At 38.0% G+C, this 15636-nt stretch overlaps 2 protein-coding genes and 1 long non-coding RNA gene across 3 annotated transcripts in view; 1 reads left to right on the plus strand and 2 right to left on the minus strand.

Annotated features, from left to right (window-relative positions):
* The window catches only part of LOC134740516 (uncharacterized), a 245252-nt gene that overhangs the window by 49539 nt on the left and 180077 nt on the right, over nucleotides 1–15636 (plus strand). The gene's annotated exons all lie outside the window — the stretch shown is intronic.
* LOC134740464 (la protein homolog) lies at nucleotides 404–10415 on the minus strand. The gene is made up of 7 exons (XM_063672909.1): nucleotides 10124–10415; nucleotides 8510–8676; nucleotides 6362–6467; nucleotides 5028–5182; nucleotides 4463–4609; nucleotides 3651–3762; nucleotides 404–1491 (listed from the first exon to the last, which is right to left on the minus strand). Exons 1-7 carry the CDS (start codon nucleotides 10260–10262, stop codon nucleotides 1157–1159), a joined length of 1161 nt encoding a protein of 386 aa, XP_063528979.1. The 5' UTR covers nucleotides 10263–10415; the 3' UTR covers nucleotides 404–1156.
* Nucleotides 12620–14618, minus strand: LOC134740463 (uncharacterized). The gene is made up of 2 exons (XM_063672908.1): nucleotides 14365–14618; nucleotides 12620–14257 (listed from the first exon to the last, which is right to left on the minus strand). The coding sequence occupies exons 1-2, from the start codon at nucleotides 14502–14504 to the stop codon at nucleotides 12880–12882; spliced, it is 1518 nt and encodes a 505-aa protein (XP_063528978.1). The 5' UTR covers nucleotides 14505–14618; the 3' UTR covers nucleotides 12620–12879.

The following is a 15636-nucleotide window of genomic DNA, read 5'->3' on the forward strand; positions in this document are numbered from 1 at the left end:
ATGAGGGCCTCTACAAACCCCACCGATTACATTGCGGATACGGCATTTGATAATATCGATTGAATTATTTGCAGTTAAGTAGCTGGTCAGGTGTGTGAAGAGCTTTATCTAAAATCGTATGCCATTTGTTGCAATGCTGCAATGTCTATAGTTTCGTAATGGGGCCTGTAGACGGACCACATTTTCACTGCAATATGTGGCTGGCAACTATACGTGTCCCTCTTTTACTCACATGTTAGAGAAAGACAATAGTTGCCGGCCACATTGCACTGAAAATATGGCCCGTCTACGGCGCCTACAGGCCCCATGGCTCACGGTCCTTAATTCATTTGTATGATGGGTTTTAGAAGGGTAGGCCGTTGGGAGTGGTTTGGTATTCCGGAGTACAAATAATAAAAATATAAAACAGTTACGTTTTTTATTTAAAACATAAAAGAAACTCAAGTTTCATTAAAAGGTCATCTTAACATCTTATCTTAGATAACAAATACGTTAGCATGTATCGGTTACATTGCTTCTCTTATTGATCTCAAAATCCTTATAATAACATTTGAGATCCGACATTACTTTAAGAAACATTAAACAATGTTGAAAATTCGCATGAAAAAGAGAGTTGAAAGATAGCGTCAGGTGACAGCCAAAACTCACTAATTACTACCACAAGTTAATAGCCATAGTGAACCATATTAATAGCTAAATAAGGTTGATTTTTGTTTAATTATTTTTTAGTAATTAGTGAGTTTTGACGATAGATAGAGGTAGGCTTAGTGCTTTACACACCTCACTTAATTCAGTAACTGTCGTTAGTTACTAAATTAAGTAAGGTGTGACGCGCTTAAGGCAAAACTATGACTTCATGACAAGCCAATTTTGCATGCATACATGCAGTTCTGTACGTGTGTGTTGAGCATAAACACAAGAAAATCGGCGTGTTAGGAACACAGTTTTGTCTACGCCCCTAAGGGTCTTCTAAACGGGCCATATTTTCACTGCAATATGTGGCCGGCAATTATAATATTGGTGTCCTCCTCTTACTCACATGTTAGAGAAAGACACCAATAGTTGTCGGCCACATATTGCAGTAAAAATATGGCCCTTTTACAAGCCCCTTTATTTATACCTATCTTTCAACCTTATGGAAAATATATTAATTAATTTAACTGTCTGCTTTAACTTTTGCCGCTGGCCCGTCATCATGTTGGTCTTGCCTGCGTTTCCTCCCTCCCTGTTTCCCCTTGAAATTCCTTCCCTTATTATGGTGCTTGTTGTTCTTATAGTTGAACCTCCTCTTCCTCATATGTTCAATGGTTTTCGTCAGGTAAGCGGCCTCTTCCTCTTCTCCGAGGAGTTTAACTGTTACTTCTGTGTCTGCGACTGTGAGTTTTCCATCGGGGATTTTCTCGAAGATCTCTTTGGCGGCGTTTTCTTTGGCGAATCGTACCCAGCCCTGCGTGTCGCCGAGATTCGAGTCCACGTACGCTATTTCGTATTCTGAAACAGACATGTTTTTGTGTTAATCCATACTAATATTATAAATGCGAAAGTCTGTCTGTCTGTCTTTCTGTCTGTGTGTTCCCTCTTCACGCTTAAACCGCTGAATCGATTTAGATGAAATTTGGCATAGAAATAGGTTGAGTCCCTGAGAAGGACATAGGATAGTTTTTATCCCGAAAATCAAATCAGATAATTAATGAAGTGCCTGCTAATTTGTGTGCATAATATGCTCAAATTGAATAATTGCTATAAGATTTCCTCCAGGCGCTATTCTTACTCTAGCTGGGGTTACTAAGTCCACGCAGACGATGTCGCGGGCAAAAGCTAGTATTATAAATGTGAAAGTCTGTCTGTGTGTTTGTTCCCTCTTCACGCTTAAACCGCTGAATCGATTTAGATGAAATTTGGCATAGAAATAGGTTGAGTCCCTGAGAAGGACATAGAATAGTTTTTATCCCGAAAATCATCCCTTAAGAAAGTAAAAAGCGGAGTGGAATTGAGATAATTAATGAAGTGCCTGCTAATTTGTGTGCATAATATGCTCAAATTGAATTGCTATGAGAATTTTTCCAGGCGCTATACTTATTTTATAATAAAATAAAATAAAATTCATTTATTTCGGACAATTCGGAATCCATATATCACAATTTACATATCAAATATAAAAATTAAAATTAGAATTAAAATTAAAATACAATCAACTTAAAAAAAAATAGAATTAAAATTTAAAATTAGAATTAAAATTATAGCAACTTTAGCTGCTGTTACTACGTACACGCAGACGAAGTCGCGGGCAAAAGCTAGTAACAATATATTAGAAAAAATGAGGGTAGTTTCCAAGGTATAAGTAGTGTCTTTCATATCTTACTGGTAGATGGTAGTTGTCTGCATCTGCCATTTATACAGGATGAAAATAAAAATGGGCCCTGGAGGGAAAGTGCCTTAAAAACTTAAGTTAGCTTATTTTATTTAAAGGAAACATTCTTCTTCTTCGAACGCCTTAGCGCTGTCTAGAAACCAACTGCGCAACTTGGTAAGGGTGCTTACCGGGCACTGCGGCCTAAATAAGCACATGCACACTATGGGGAAACGTGACATGGGGCGGTGCAGACTCTGTATGGAGGCAGAGGAGACGCCCCTACACATCCTCACAGAGTGCCCCTGCCTAATGCGCACTCGTGACTTGATCCTGGGTGGACATATATTGCGCCCGGAGGAGTTAAAGTCTCTCGAAACCAAAAAGATCCTGCAGCTGTTTGAAGTTGCAGGTTTGGATCGAGAGTTGTAGTAGGTGGCGATCACAATAGATCAGAGATGGTCGCAGTGATACATAGGCTCTGGAGCCTTACATAGCCCCTAGAAAAAGAAGAAGAAGCAGAGGTAAAGTCTCTCGAAATCAGAACGATCCTGCAGCTGTTTGAAGTTGCAGGTTTGGATCGAGAGTTGTTGTAGGTGGCGATCACAATAGATCAGGGATGGTCGCAGTGATACATAGGCTCCCGCTTGAGCATGTCGTTGCCGTGGGCGATGTGGTGAGGAAGATGATGAGATGAGACACTTACCACCAAACTTAGCGAATCCTTCCTTGATGTCCTCCCGCTTGAGCTTGTCGTTGCCGTGGGCGATGTGGTGAGGAAGATGATGAGATGAGACACTTACCACCAAACTTAGCGAATCCTTCCTTGATGTCCTCCCGCTTGAGCATGTCGTTGCCGTGGGCGATGTGGTGAGGAAGATGATGAGATGAGACACTTACCACCAAACTTAGCGAATCCTTCCTTGATGTCCTCCCGCTTGAGCTTGTCGTTGCCGTGGGCGATGTGGTGAGGAAGATGATGATGAGTTGAGACACTTACCACCAAACTTAGCGAATCCTTCCTTGATGTCCTTCCGCTTGAGCTTGTCGTTGCCGTGGGCGATGTGGTGAGGAAGATGATGATGAGTTGAGACACTTACCACCAAACTTAGCGAATCCTTCCTTGATGTCCTCCCGCTTGAGCTTGTCGTTGCCGTGGGCGATGTGGTGAGGAAGATGATGATGAGTTGAGACACTTACCACCAAACTTAGCGAATCCTTCCTTGATGTCCTCCCTCTTGAGCTTGTCGTTGCCGTGGGCGATGTGGTGAGGAAGATGATGATGAGTTGAGACACTTACCACCAAACTTAGCGAATCCTTCCTTGATGTCCTCCCGCTTGAGCTTGTCGTTGCCGTGGGCGATGTGCAGCACCGTGCCGGTCGGTAACTTCAACTCATCCTTAGGAGGCTCCTGCAAGAACACATCATAATTAATACTGACAGTTCATAAGTCTAAGGTCGAGTTGCACTAAACCGTCAGTCACCGTTTTAGCGTTCGCTAAGTTTTATTGTATGGGAAGTTTCATAGTTCTCTGCTGCTTGACGTTGATCAGTCTGTTAATTGTGGTTGGTGCAACTGGCCCTAAGTAGTGTAAAGGGTTACGACATATCAGGGAGGATGTGGTAGATATTTAAAAATGGATTATCAGCTCTTGTATTTATTTTCTTCTTTTTCACAGGTTAGCTGAGTAACAATTATCGTCTATACTGAATGACTGCTTCTTCAGGAATGGCGATCCGCACACCCGTTCCATTTGACAGGGAGTCAAGCGCCTCCTCAAATCAAATGTTCCTTTACGGTAGAAATAACATAAAACAATCTAAAATAAAACCGGCCAAGTGCGAGTCGGACTCCCGCATGAAAGGTTCCGTAGCCGTACCATTACGCAAAAACGGTAAAAAAATCACGTGTGTTGTATGGAAGCCCTACTTAAATATTTATTTTATTTTGTTTTTAGTATTTCTTGTTATAGCGACAGAAAAAGCCGTTGCTGTTAATATGATAAGCTAAAACAAACATTAGAAAACTAAGGGATTCAGATCGAAGGTCATTAGGTGTGTTAATTTTAGGACTGTATCCACTGCTAAATTATAATGCCAGAATATATTACCTGTTCCACATTCTTGGGTTTCTTCTCCTTCTTCTCTTTCTTGGCGGCATACTCTTCCTGCTTCTCGGCCACGTAGGCCTCCTGCCACTTCCTGATCAGCTCGTTCTCTTCGTACTTCACGTCGCTCTGTTCCAGGAACTTTTGTGCCTGTGGACATGGTCATTTTATACTATTAAAACTAGTTCCTACGTCAATTCTTGGGATTAGTTGACAAGCGGGCCCCAGGCCCCCATGAGAAACAAAATTGTCAGTGTTTTATTCAATTTTAAATTTTTGAGACCAGTGAAATTGTGTCGCTTAACTTCAAACTCAGCAAATATCTACCCTATTACCTTTTCTTAATACCAAAATCGCATAGTCTTGACACATGGATTTATCCGAGTTTGGAGTTAAGTGACTCAATTGCTCTCATCAAATCAATAACTTTTAACATTTTGAAGATTGGAGAACATGATAAATTGAGCAACAAGCCAGAGTTTAGCAGTGTAAAATTAGATAAATGTTTAACTTAAGTTTGCACTGATGCACTCATAAAGACTAAGTAAAAGATAAATTGTCACCATACCTGTTCTTTAGTCTTAAATGTGGCAAACACTGATCCCTTGAACAGCCGCTTCTTAGTCTTGTTGTCCTGGTATCTCCTCATGATGACGTTCTCCACCTCCTCAAACTGTTTGAAGTACTTCAGGACATCATCAAGAGCTGCATCCTTGGGGAAACCTTTAATTAAAACAAAAACATTATTTTGCTAATCCTTACGGCCTGGCCACGACATCGCGCGGTGGCGGCAGCGGCGGCCATAAGTGGGAACGAAAGGTCCGATCGCTGTCTCGCTCCAGCCTATGGCCGCCGCCGCGCGATGTCGTGGCCGGGCCGTTATACACACATACATATAATCACACCTAATTCCCGGAGGGGTAGGCAGAGACCACGGATTTCCACTTGCTACAATCCTGACATACCTCTTTCACTTCCTTCACTTTCATAACATTCCTCATACACGCTCGCCGGTTTAGGGTGCTCTTGACCTGGCCTTTCGTCAGGATTTCCCCGATTTGATCAGAGAAACTTAATCTTAATAATAATGTGCTAAAGTTGATGTGCGGGCAGAACAAAACATGGCAACTATCTATTATAGCTTTGCAAAATTTTATTTTTTTTGGATGGTTGTATCTATATGACGCAACGTGCTCTTTATATCTGGGTGCGTAGCCAACGTGCCAACCGTTTACGCTCCATAGCGAACGAAACGCAACTGTCACTGTTGCACTAATATGGAAGACTGAAAGAGAGACCCACAGCGTTTCGCGTTTCGTTATTGTAGCGCAAGCGATTGTCACCCTGGTAGTGAATACACGAATTTGACGATTTTTACCCCCCCCCCCCCTCCTTGAAACACCTGGTCACATTTGGCAACCCCCTCCCCCCTGGTGTGACGTCACATATTTGGCAATTTATCATAGTAAAACTCTAGGGTATGTTTCGCGAAACTGCGTAGGGGGCGCCAGGGCGCCACTACCACCATCTGAAACTATCGTGAAACAAGAAAATTTCTTTATCTACCATCTCTGTCACTCTTTCATATTCGAGCGATAAAGAGGCAGATAGTAAAATTTCGGATTCGCGTTTCCCGGTAGGTCCTCTCTCTGTAAACAAACCGCCTTGGTGCATCAATGTCATATTTTATTATCTCTCTATCTCTGAAAACTTGTCAAAAAAGGTACAGTATGTATAAGTTACTCTATGGTTTACTAAAAAGGCTAGTTCTGCACTGGTGGCAGAACATTGCAGTAATATCCCCTATTAGCTGTAGAGTGAATACCAAAAAGTCCAAATATTCGGAAACAAGTGACGTTAAAGTGACGTCACAAAGTTTGTCACATTTTCTTTTGTTGTCACCTTTGGCGTACACTGTGCGGCCCTGGACTTCCTTACGGCGCTCCTCGTTCATCTCGGGTAGGGGCATGTCGGGGCTTCTGCGGACCTTCTTGTTGTCTTCTGAGATCTGGAAAGTTTACATTTTTTATCAGTACAGTAAAAAAAAAAAACATTGGATTCCAATATGAAAGTGCTATACACAACTGAGTTTGAATAGCGCAAGCAGCAATGTGACAGACAGAGAGAGTTACACCGTAAGGATTACTTTACTTTTGTACCTCTTAAGTTAAGGTATGGAACCCTGAAAGTCATAATATATATAGTGTTCACCATTAACAGTCTACAAATACGTCATAGACCTGCTGTCATATTTTTTTCCTTTAAAATAGTACACATACATACAAGTAGTACATTAGTCGATTTACAAGAGCTGGCACGGATGAATGAATGAAAATATCTATGTGTGTCGAAAAAAGAGGAAACCTACTCATCTAACTTTAGGAGTATTTGTTATGGGGTACCCCAGGGAAGTGTGTTGGGCCCACTATTGTTTTTAATTTACATTAACGATATGCCTAAAGCTACGGTACACCCGATGGTTCTCTTTGCAGATGATAGCACCATTATTTTTTCTGGACAAAATATAGAATCATATGAAACTGACATAAATAATACCTTAGAAACTATTATAGAATGGCTTGATAACAATAATCTTAGAATAAACCTGGACAAAACAAATATTATGACATTTAAGCAAAGAACCAAATCTACTAGTTTAAACATAGTTTATAAGGGACATAAAGTGAATGAAACGGACATAACGAAATTTCTAGGATTAAGTATAGATAATAAGTTGACATGGAAAACACAAACTGACAATATATGTAATAAATTAAGTAAATATTCATACGCGTTGTACAATTTGAAAAAAATCGCAAACGAATCGACACTTTTAACCACCTATCATGCTTATGTCACATCTAATTTAAGATATGGTATCCTTTTTTGGGGAAACTCCACCAATAAAGAATTTTTATTTAAGGCTCAGAAGAAATGCATACGAACAATTTGCGGTGTCCCAGAAAGTGAGCCATGTAAACCATTTTTTAAGAGTCTCAAAATTCTTACATTGCCATGTTTGTATATATACGAAATGGCCAATTTTGTAAATACAAACCACAGCCTATTTAGTAAGTTTAAAAGCGTTCGCCTTCAAAACAAACTAAAGTCTATGCAAAAAGTACCAAATAAAACGGCACTTCTACAAAAAAGCATACTTGGAATGGCTCACAAAATATATAACAAGTTACCGGCGAATATAATTGCATGTAAAAACAAGAATAATGTTTTTAAAAAAAACCTAAAAGCTTTTCTTACCGAGAAAGCATATTACTCTATTAAAGAATTTTTGACTGAATTACCTAATTAAGATTTACTGCATGACATAACCCTGTTTTGACTATTATTGTTTTTCTGTGATATTATGATTAGCGTGTATTTTTATTGAATTTGTATGCCAATAGGCACGACATAGTGATACTGAAATATGTATTTAACATCTTGTAACTTACCTATGTTGAACAAATAAATCTTTGAATCTTTGTATCACATTAACCAATAAAATGATGGCTGACTGTATACGGTGTCTCTCATACAATGAAAGTTTTGTTTATTCCATTTGTGCCAGCTTTAATGAATCAACCTGTATATCTGGATCTCCAAAACAATTTGTAAACTTTAACAACAAACATTACTCCTTCTAAGCTCTGTTTTTATATGATAATCATACATCGGGATTTTTGGTGCGGGAATGATTTTGTGTAAAAGCTTTGTTTATTGTAAAATAATTACCAAACTATGAATTAAAATAGTAAGCTCCAAATGTGCTTAGAAATGTTAAAATAGTATCGGTTTTTAAAGATTTTTCCTATTTTTGGCTAGTGTAAAACATTCCCACAACAAACACCCCGATGTATAATGATAATACATAAATAGGAAATTAATTGTCCACTACAATCATTTCTGATTTTGCATGAAATAACGAAATGTGTCAGCATATTGGATAGCCAAAAGTTCAACCAAAGTGTAATTTTAGTATAAAGTATAAAGAGCTTAAGCATTTAAATCCAAATAATACCTTCTAATTTAAGATAACAAATGCCTACAAACCTCAAGTAGACCACTTCTGGACCTTCCTAACAGCTTAGCAATGAGCTCCAGGTCCGTAGTGAGCTTAGCGAGGCGGTTGAATTTGATGAGGATCTCAAACGGTATCCAGCCATCATCCAGCTTCACCTGCTCACGGAGGAACTTGTCACGTGGGAGGTTGAGGTCACCTGAAAAACGGGACGCATTAAATTGATCCCAATTCTTACTATTCTTATAAATCAGGGGACTCGAAATATTTTGAACACTAGGCCAGGCCTATGGAACTCCGCGCGAGCTCGGATTTATACCTACAACTCGCTTCCCGCCGGCGGTACTAAAGCTGGCCAGTTGGTTGCCACACGCGCTCACGCACGCACGTCACCACGCGCATGTTTTCGTAACGGACAAATAACACAGCTTGTAGTGTGGATGGATGCAGAAACAACAAAATAAAAAAATTATCGTTTTTTCCTCTTTTGACAGATGAGGAAAAGTAAGTAGATATTCTCAATATATACCAATCGTTGCGTTGCGTTATTCGTTTCCCGTCTTTCAATAGTGTGCCCTATCCATCTCCATTTCCGTGTCGCGATTTATTCGTCAATGGGTGTTTGCCGGCATATACTCCATAGGTCTTCATTACGAATAGTTTTTGGCCAGAAAAAGCGAAGGATCTACCTGAGCGACTTGTTGACGAAGACTTGAAGTTTATTTGTTAGGCCCTTCGTCACTCTCCACGTTTTGCAGCCAAAAAGCAACACTGATTTCACAATGGATTCGAAGAGGGAAAGTTTAACACGTCGCGTAAGCAAATTTGACTCCCAAACAGCCTTTAACTGAGCAAACGCAGCCTGCGCCTTCTTTATCCTGTGTCAACCAAAACCGGACCGGATCGGTCGTCGGTTTAGTCTAGATTGACCATTTTGGCAGTAAACATGTTATTTGTACATATTTAATGTTACATTATGTTAATTGCAAAGTTTTCATTATGGTCTGTCAAGAGATTAACCTAATAACTACAGTGCAGTAACTCATCATCGGACATGAAGATGAAATGAAACATTATATAGTTTTTATTTTTGGATTCTAAGAGCAGTGAACTATTTGATAGGCATTAGCGTTTCTATATACCATGATTAACATGTATAAATTATACAATAAATATTCTGTTTGATCGCAATCATCGCGGTCAACCTAACACACTCCTCCTCGCTTCTCTCGTCGTCGCACCTATCTTGTCTCTGTTACTTAAATTTACTGTTCCAAATGATTGATTTTAATTTGTCAAGTAGTGGTTTCAACTTGCGGGTCAAATATCTCGGCCATTTTTGATTTTAGAGAAAAGTTTTTCCTACAAAACATGCCTATTTTAGCGTATTCTCTACGATAACACAATAAAAAGTAGGTGTCATAATAACATCACTCCGATGAAAAAAAAATTAAGTGTCGGCACCCCCTTTGCTTTAGTCCAACCCAAACATGTACTAATCCAAAACGATGTTAAGCGCGCAGTAAACTACATTTATATACTGTAACTACAAAACTAAATCATGTTCGTAATAAAAGATCCTTGACCAAACGATAAAATGCAGTTGCAATTTGCAACGAGTGTATTTGAAAGCAAACATGACTCACCGAAATAATATTCGACCTGCCGAATTATAGCACTCTCCAGCTCTGCTTCATCCATGGGCTCAGGTTTTGCCCCATTTTCTGCTTTCTCCTCTTTTCCATTACTCTCCGCGGCTACTTCAGCTACTTTTTCTTCAGTCATTTTCGGATTGATATAACTCACAACACAATGTTGCAATGTGGTGCAATTAAGCACACGTAGTATGTATGTAGATTTAACGAATACACTGAAAACTACCAGTGAAAATCAAGGAGTTTTCACGGAATTATTTGAAATTTCTGCTGATAAGTATTATATTGGGACCGTGCACGACGACAGCGCCGCCTAGCGGGCGCAACTTTGGGATAATCTGTCACAAAATTTTCAAACGAGAAGTAAGTAAACATCGTAATAATTTCAATGAAATCTAATGATTTTACAGTATATTAGACATATTTGGACGGTGGTTGTATTGCCAATTACATTAGCATTGTGGTTTTCAGTTAAAAATGAACGTGCTTGTGACGGAAACAGGGTTTCGTGCCATTACTCATGAAATTATCTTCCAGCCCGAAACAATGAATAAGGGCAAAAATTTGGTGTTAGCTGGGCACGTAGTGGAGGTGCAAGACATCCGGCAAGGCGACAGGAGCTCCATGATCAAAGCCAGAGTGGTTCGTCAAGCCTCTGTGACGGCGACAGCGTACAAGACAGCCTTAATTCTTAATACCAATCGTCATGTTACAAGTGTAACATGCGATTGTGTTTATAACAAAAGTGGAAAATGCAAGCACATTGCAGCACTAATTTACTACATCAATCATGAAGAGAGTTCCACTAAAACCAGCCAGGAACAAAGATGGGGCAAGCCAAGTGTCCGACAATTTACGAACGAAAAGTATTCCAAAGGCAGATACTTCCACGAAATGTATCCTACATCAAAAAAACACAAGTGTGAGGCTTTTCAGTTTGGTGTCTGAGATTTTAAGGAAGATTGTGCCTTGAAACGTGTACTGGAAGCTGCTGCAAAAAATTGTGCAGAAGATATTGAAATTTCCGTTAGCAAAGTTGTCCAAAATTTAGTAGAACAGACTGATATTAATATTCAAAGAGAAGATTGTGTGACATGCCTTGAAAACTTTAATATTTTTAGAAAAGAGTTTGAAGTATACAAAAGTGATTCTAGTCTAGTTATAGAAAAAACATTAAAAAACTTTTATGAAACAAATGTTGTGTTGGAAGATAAAGACATTTTTAAATTATGTAGTGACACAATAGAACAATCAATGTGCGAAGAGTGGTACTCGGCGAGGAAGCTAAGAATTTCTTCCAGTACTAATGTACACAACATAAAAGTACGTAAAACAAAAACAGTGGAGAGACTAGCACAACAGATTTTATTTCCAAATCCAATTGATTGCTCAGCTACTCAGTATGGTAAAAATAATGAAAAGTATGCATTGGAAGAATACCAAATTTTGACAACCTGCAGAGTAATTAGACTCGGAGTGATTGTTAGCAAAGATCAGCCTTGGTTGTGCACTAGTGTAGACGGTGTAGTTGTATGCTATGAATGTGTCAGAATGTTAGTAGAAGTTAAATGTCCTATATCTTGTAAAAACCAACCTATTGTAGATTTTGATATAAAAAAATGTAACGTGCAATATTTGGAGTTTGTGAATGATGAACCAGAACTAAAAAGAAGCAAATTATATTATACCCAAATCCAAGTGCAAATGTATGTCACTGGTATGACTATATGTGATCTCTTTATATATTCACCAAAAGGTAGTTGCATAGTAAGAGTAGACAGAGACGAAGACTTTATTAAAGCAGCAATTTTAAAAAGTGAAGAATTTTACTTTGCTTATTATCTACCGCTCTTGTATTCTACAAGAACAAGCCAAAGTGAGAAAAACCAGCGTAGTTTTACAGGTAAAAATATAATTAATACAATGTTAGGTAATTAACATTTCAAATATGTAATAAAAGGTAACTATTACTGATCTCAATAAGTACAGTTAGCATCATTATTAAATATAAATGACATAAGTCAACTTCTACATTGTTTTCCTCTTCCAAGTCTTTGTGTTATGTTTTGAATTAAAGATGTTTGTGTAAAAAAGAATCACCTATTTATGTTGTTAGCTGTACTAAATACTGATTAATTATAAAATTTTAGTTAACAGAGTTAAATTATATTAATGTTTAAATGTTGTAATTGAAAATGTTTATTACTGTTTTTTTTTATATGTACTTATAGGTATAGTAAAGTAGCTGAATATTGCAGTATCACACTAAGTTCAAAATTGCAATACACATTTCTAAATGTAAGTAAGGAACTTAACATTTTAATATCCTAGAATCCTAACATACCTAAATATATGACAAATGGTAGGTATGTACAGTCGAATTCATAAATATGCATACATTTCTTCACCTAATCCATTGAAATATGGTGATAAAATTTACACACATTTATGAACTTGACTGTACAGTAGACTTGTGAAGATCTTGATCAGTCCAGTGCTAGGTCATAACATACCTTAAATTGATTATCACATTTTCATAGGTCCACGGGCCCATGTTATAAATATGTGGCGTTCAATGCCTAATAATGGTTCCTTGTGCTCCATGTGCATAAGGGTCCATCAGGCATGAAAAGCAACATAACATTTACAGGTTTTATGTGTGAAATAAAAACAAATTAAAATGCAATGTTTTAATAGCTTTTTCAATAATGTACAAATACATAAGTATTGTAAAAAAAACTGTTGTTTTATTTGTTGGAAAATATAGGTGGTTGCAGGTTTACCAGTACACAACAAACATGTAAAATATCATCAATGTGATAAAATAAATTTTCAGGAATTTTATGTAAAATCTGATAAATTTTTAGTCGCTGCATTATTCTTTCAACATGAATTCTGACTCGAGCTATTTTATAAGTTGCATCTGTCTCTTCTCTTGTAAATTCACTTTTATTCTTGAGAAAAGGTGGCATAATAATAGCAATTTCTTTTCCACTTTCATCAATTACCTTTTTTATTGCCGGAAATCCCTTATCAGCCAATACAATGTCCCCATTTTCTAAGTAGTCGACTAATCCTGACTCTACTGTTATTTGTGAGTCACTTTTTCTTCCACCACTTACTTTTGACTTGAACGAAATGAAGCCTCCTGGAGTAATACCAATAAGCACTTTAGCTGTAAAACCCTTCTTATAGTGTGAGTAGCATAACACACGATTATCGACACTTGATGGTACTTCTATAGGAAACTCTATACAATCAATAATTACTCGAGTGTTACTATACTCCGGACGGAAGCATTCTGGCATTGTCTGCTCCACAGCATTTTTGTTTGGCCAAAAAACCAAATTCGATGTAGCAGCTGCTATTTCTTCAACGTATGAGCAGAATATTCTTGACACTGTTGTTCTATGAATACCGAACAAAACACTCAGTGCTGAAAATGTGACACCAAGTTTCATTTTCATCAAGAAAAGTAGAAGTCTATCTTTTTCGCTCACCATATATTTGTGATTTTTTTGTGTAGTTTTTAATAAAAAGTAGAAGTTGTTAAGAGTAACACCTGCAAGATCTAGAAGCTGTTCATCGGTTTTAATAGATTGAAATCCAGCAAAATATTTATTGTCAGTTATGGTGGCTCGATCCACAGAAATACTTTTAGCAGTATTACAGCCTCGGTGTTTTGTTATTTTAAAATCCTTCATAATCTTTGTACTGATATCTATTTCTGTTTGAACATCTGCATCACATGTTTCTTTTCCATAAAATATGTACCTGTTACAGGTAAACGTCTTTCCTGGATTTTGTCCATCTGGATATAGGTCCACTTGACATTCACTATCAATTTTTAAAGACACACTAACACTATTTTCTAGCAATTCAAACTCACTTGTATTACTAGCACTAGCACTAACTGCTTCTATTTTTTTCGCGTTTCTTCGTTCCATATAACGTTGAAACCTCGATATTGCGGCATTTTCGTCAATCCGCCTTGATTTGTACTCAGGGGGAAATATCCTTGGAACATAACTGGGACTGGCTTGTTCATCAGCTTTTCTACCACTGATAAAGTGAGCACTGCAAATTCTGTCGTCCGGTTTTGGGTGCCATAGAGATCCATCGGGACTGTAACAAAATAATTCACCGTCAAAACTTCATACGATTACAACATAAATCAAATTATTGCGTATTTAAGGAAGGTATGATTTTAGAGGTTAGGATAGGTGACTTACTTTATTCTTCTTACGGCAATTATCCATTTATTGCGCTGTTCTTGTTTCCACAATGTTGTAGGAAATCTATAAAATTTGCAGTCACTATTTCTGCTAGTGTTTTCACAATTTATAACAACACAGCTTGCTGTGTAGACCATTTTTATCTTAAAAACATCGAATGTTTACTACAAAATCATACATTTGACAGGACATGCCTCCCGACGTAGATGACTTTTTTAGCCGTAGTGAGCGCTGTGATCGTTTCGGCTTCCCTCACCACCCGCTTTGCACGGAGCGAATAGCACGTGTTTCTGCTTCCTTCCTTTCCCACATGCACCGGCAAGAAAGTATCTTAAGTATCTCTTATTAGTCTGTGGGCAAGAACATAGACCAAAGAGTATATAACCACTAGGACCAAAGAGTATTGTAATATATTTATAAGGTACTCCACACTCGTGCGCGAATTGCGGCGCGCAGCCGCGAAGGTGAGTGTGGAGACTAGTTCGATAATCAGCGAGATCAACTCTACACTCGCGTTCGCGGCTTCGCGCCGCGTAGTCTGGAGCTTAACGTACGGGTTTCTTTTTCAAAAACACAAAATTCAAAGTACACACAATAATATAAAAGAGAAGCAAATGTCCTCAACTCAATTTTAGAAAACTGATATTATATTGATTTTCATTACATTGCGGTATCTGTTCAAACTTTTGTATTAAATTTACCTTAGTAGTCGGCAATGTAAAATAAATTGCATGCAAGTTATTGCTAGTCTAAACCATAGATTAGTAGTCTAAACCTCGCTTTAGGCTTGAGTGGTGGAGGGAACTGTCAGAACGTGATAGTCTTATGTATCTTTCAGTAGGAGTAGCAGAGAAAGCGTTATTATTGTTTGTCCTTGTCTCAAATTATTTTTCGTTTCCTACCGTTTTGTATGGTTTATGGTGGGCTACAAATACCGTACTTACGTGTGAAAGGTTACGTTCTCATATTTTTGCTCAGAGCGGCTATTACAGCCGATTACAGAACAATTCACCATTATTTTATCAATTCAAAACGCTAACCATCACTATGTTTTATAAGAGAAAGCACAATTTCATAGAAAACAACAATAATTAAACAAGCAACGAACAAGCATGACATGTCACGTACTTATTTGTTTGCCACAATTTCGATTGTGGCAGCGGTGGAAAAGTGAAACTATGACAAAGACAAAAAGTAATATATTGCTCTCTGTCACTACTACTGAAAGATACATAAGACTATCCCGTTCGGTCATTTCGCCCCACCCCT

This window comes from Cydia strobilella, chromosome 4 (assembly GCF_947568885.1).
Source record: "Cydia strobilella chromosome 4, ilCydStro3.1, whole genome shotgun sequence".
NCBI lineage: Eukaryota > Metazoa > Arthropoda > Insecta > Lepidoptera > Tortricidae > Cydia > Cydia strobilella.

Bases quoted from the DNA above. Each gene is read 5' to 3' on its own strand.
- LOC134740464 (XM_063672909.1), bottom strand. From the start codon at position 10,262: ATGACTGAAGAAAAAGTAGCTGAAGTAGCCGCGGAGAGTAATGGAAAA. The intron at 4,610-5,027 runs GTATGGTGACAA...CCATGTCCACAG, and splicing joins CATTTAAGACTAAAGAACAG to GCACAAAAGTTCCTGGAACA. The intron at 3,763-4,462 runs GTAATATATTCT...GTGTTCTTGCAG, and splicing joins AACCCAAGAATGTGGAACAG to GAGCCTCCTAAGGATGAGTT.
- LOC134740463 (XM_063672908.1), bottom strand. From the start codon at position 14,504: ATGGTCTACACAGCAAGCTGTGTTGTTATAAATTGTGAAAACACTAGC. The intron at 14,258-14,364 runs GTAAGTCACCTA...ATTTTGTTACAG, and splicing joins ATTGCCGTAAGAAGAATAAA to TCCCGATGGATCTCTATGGC.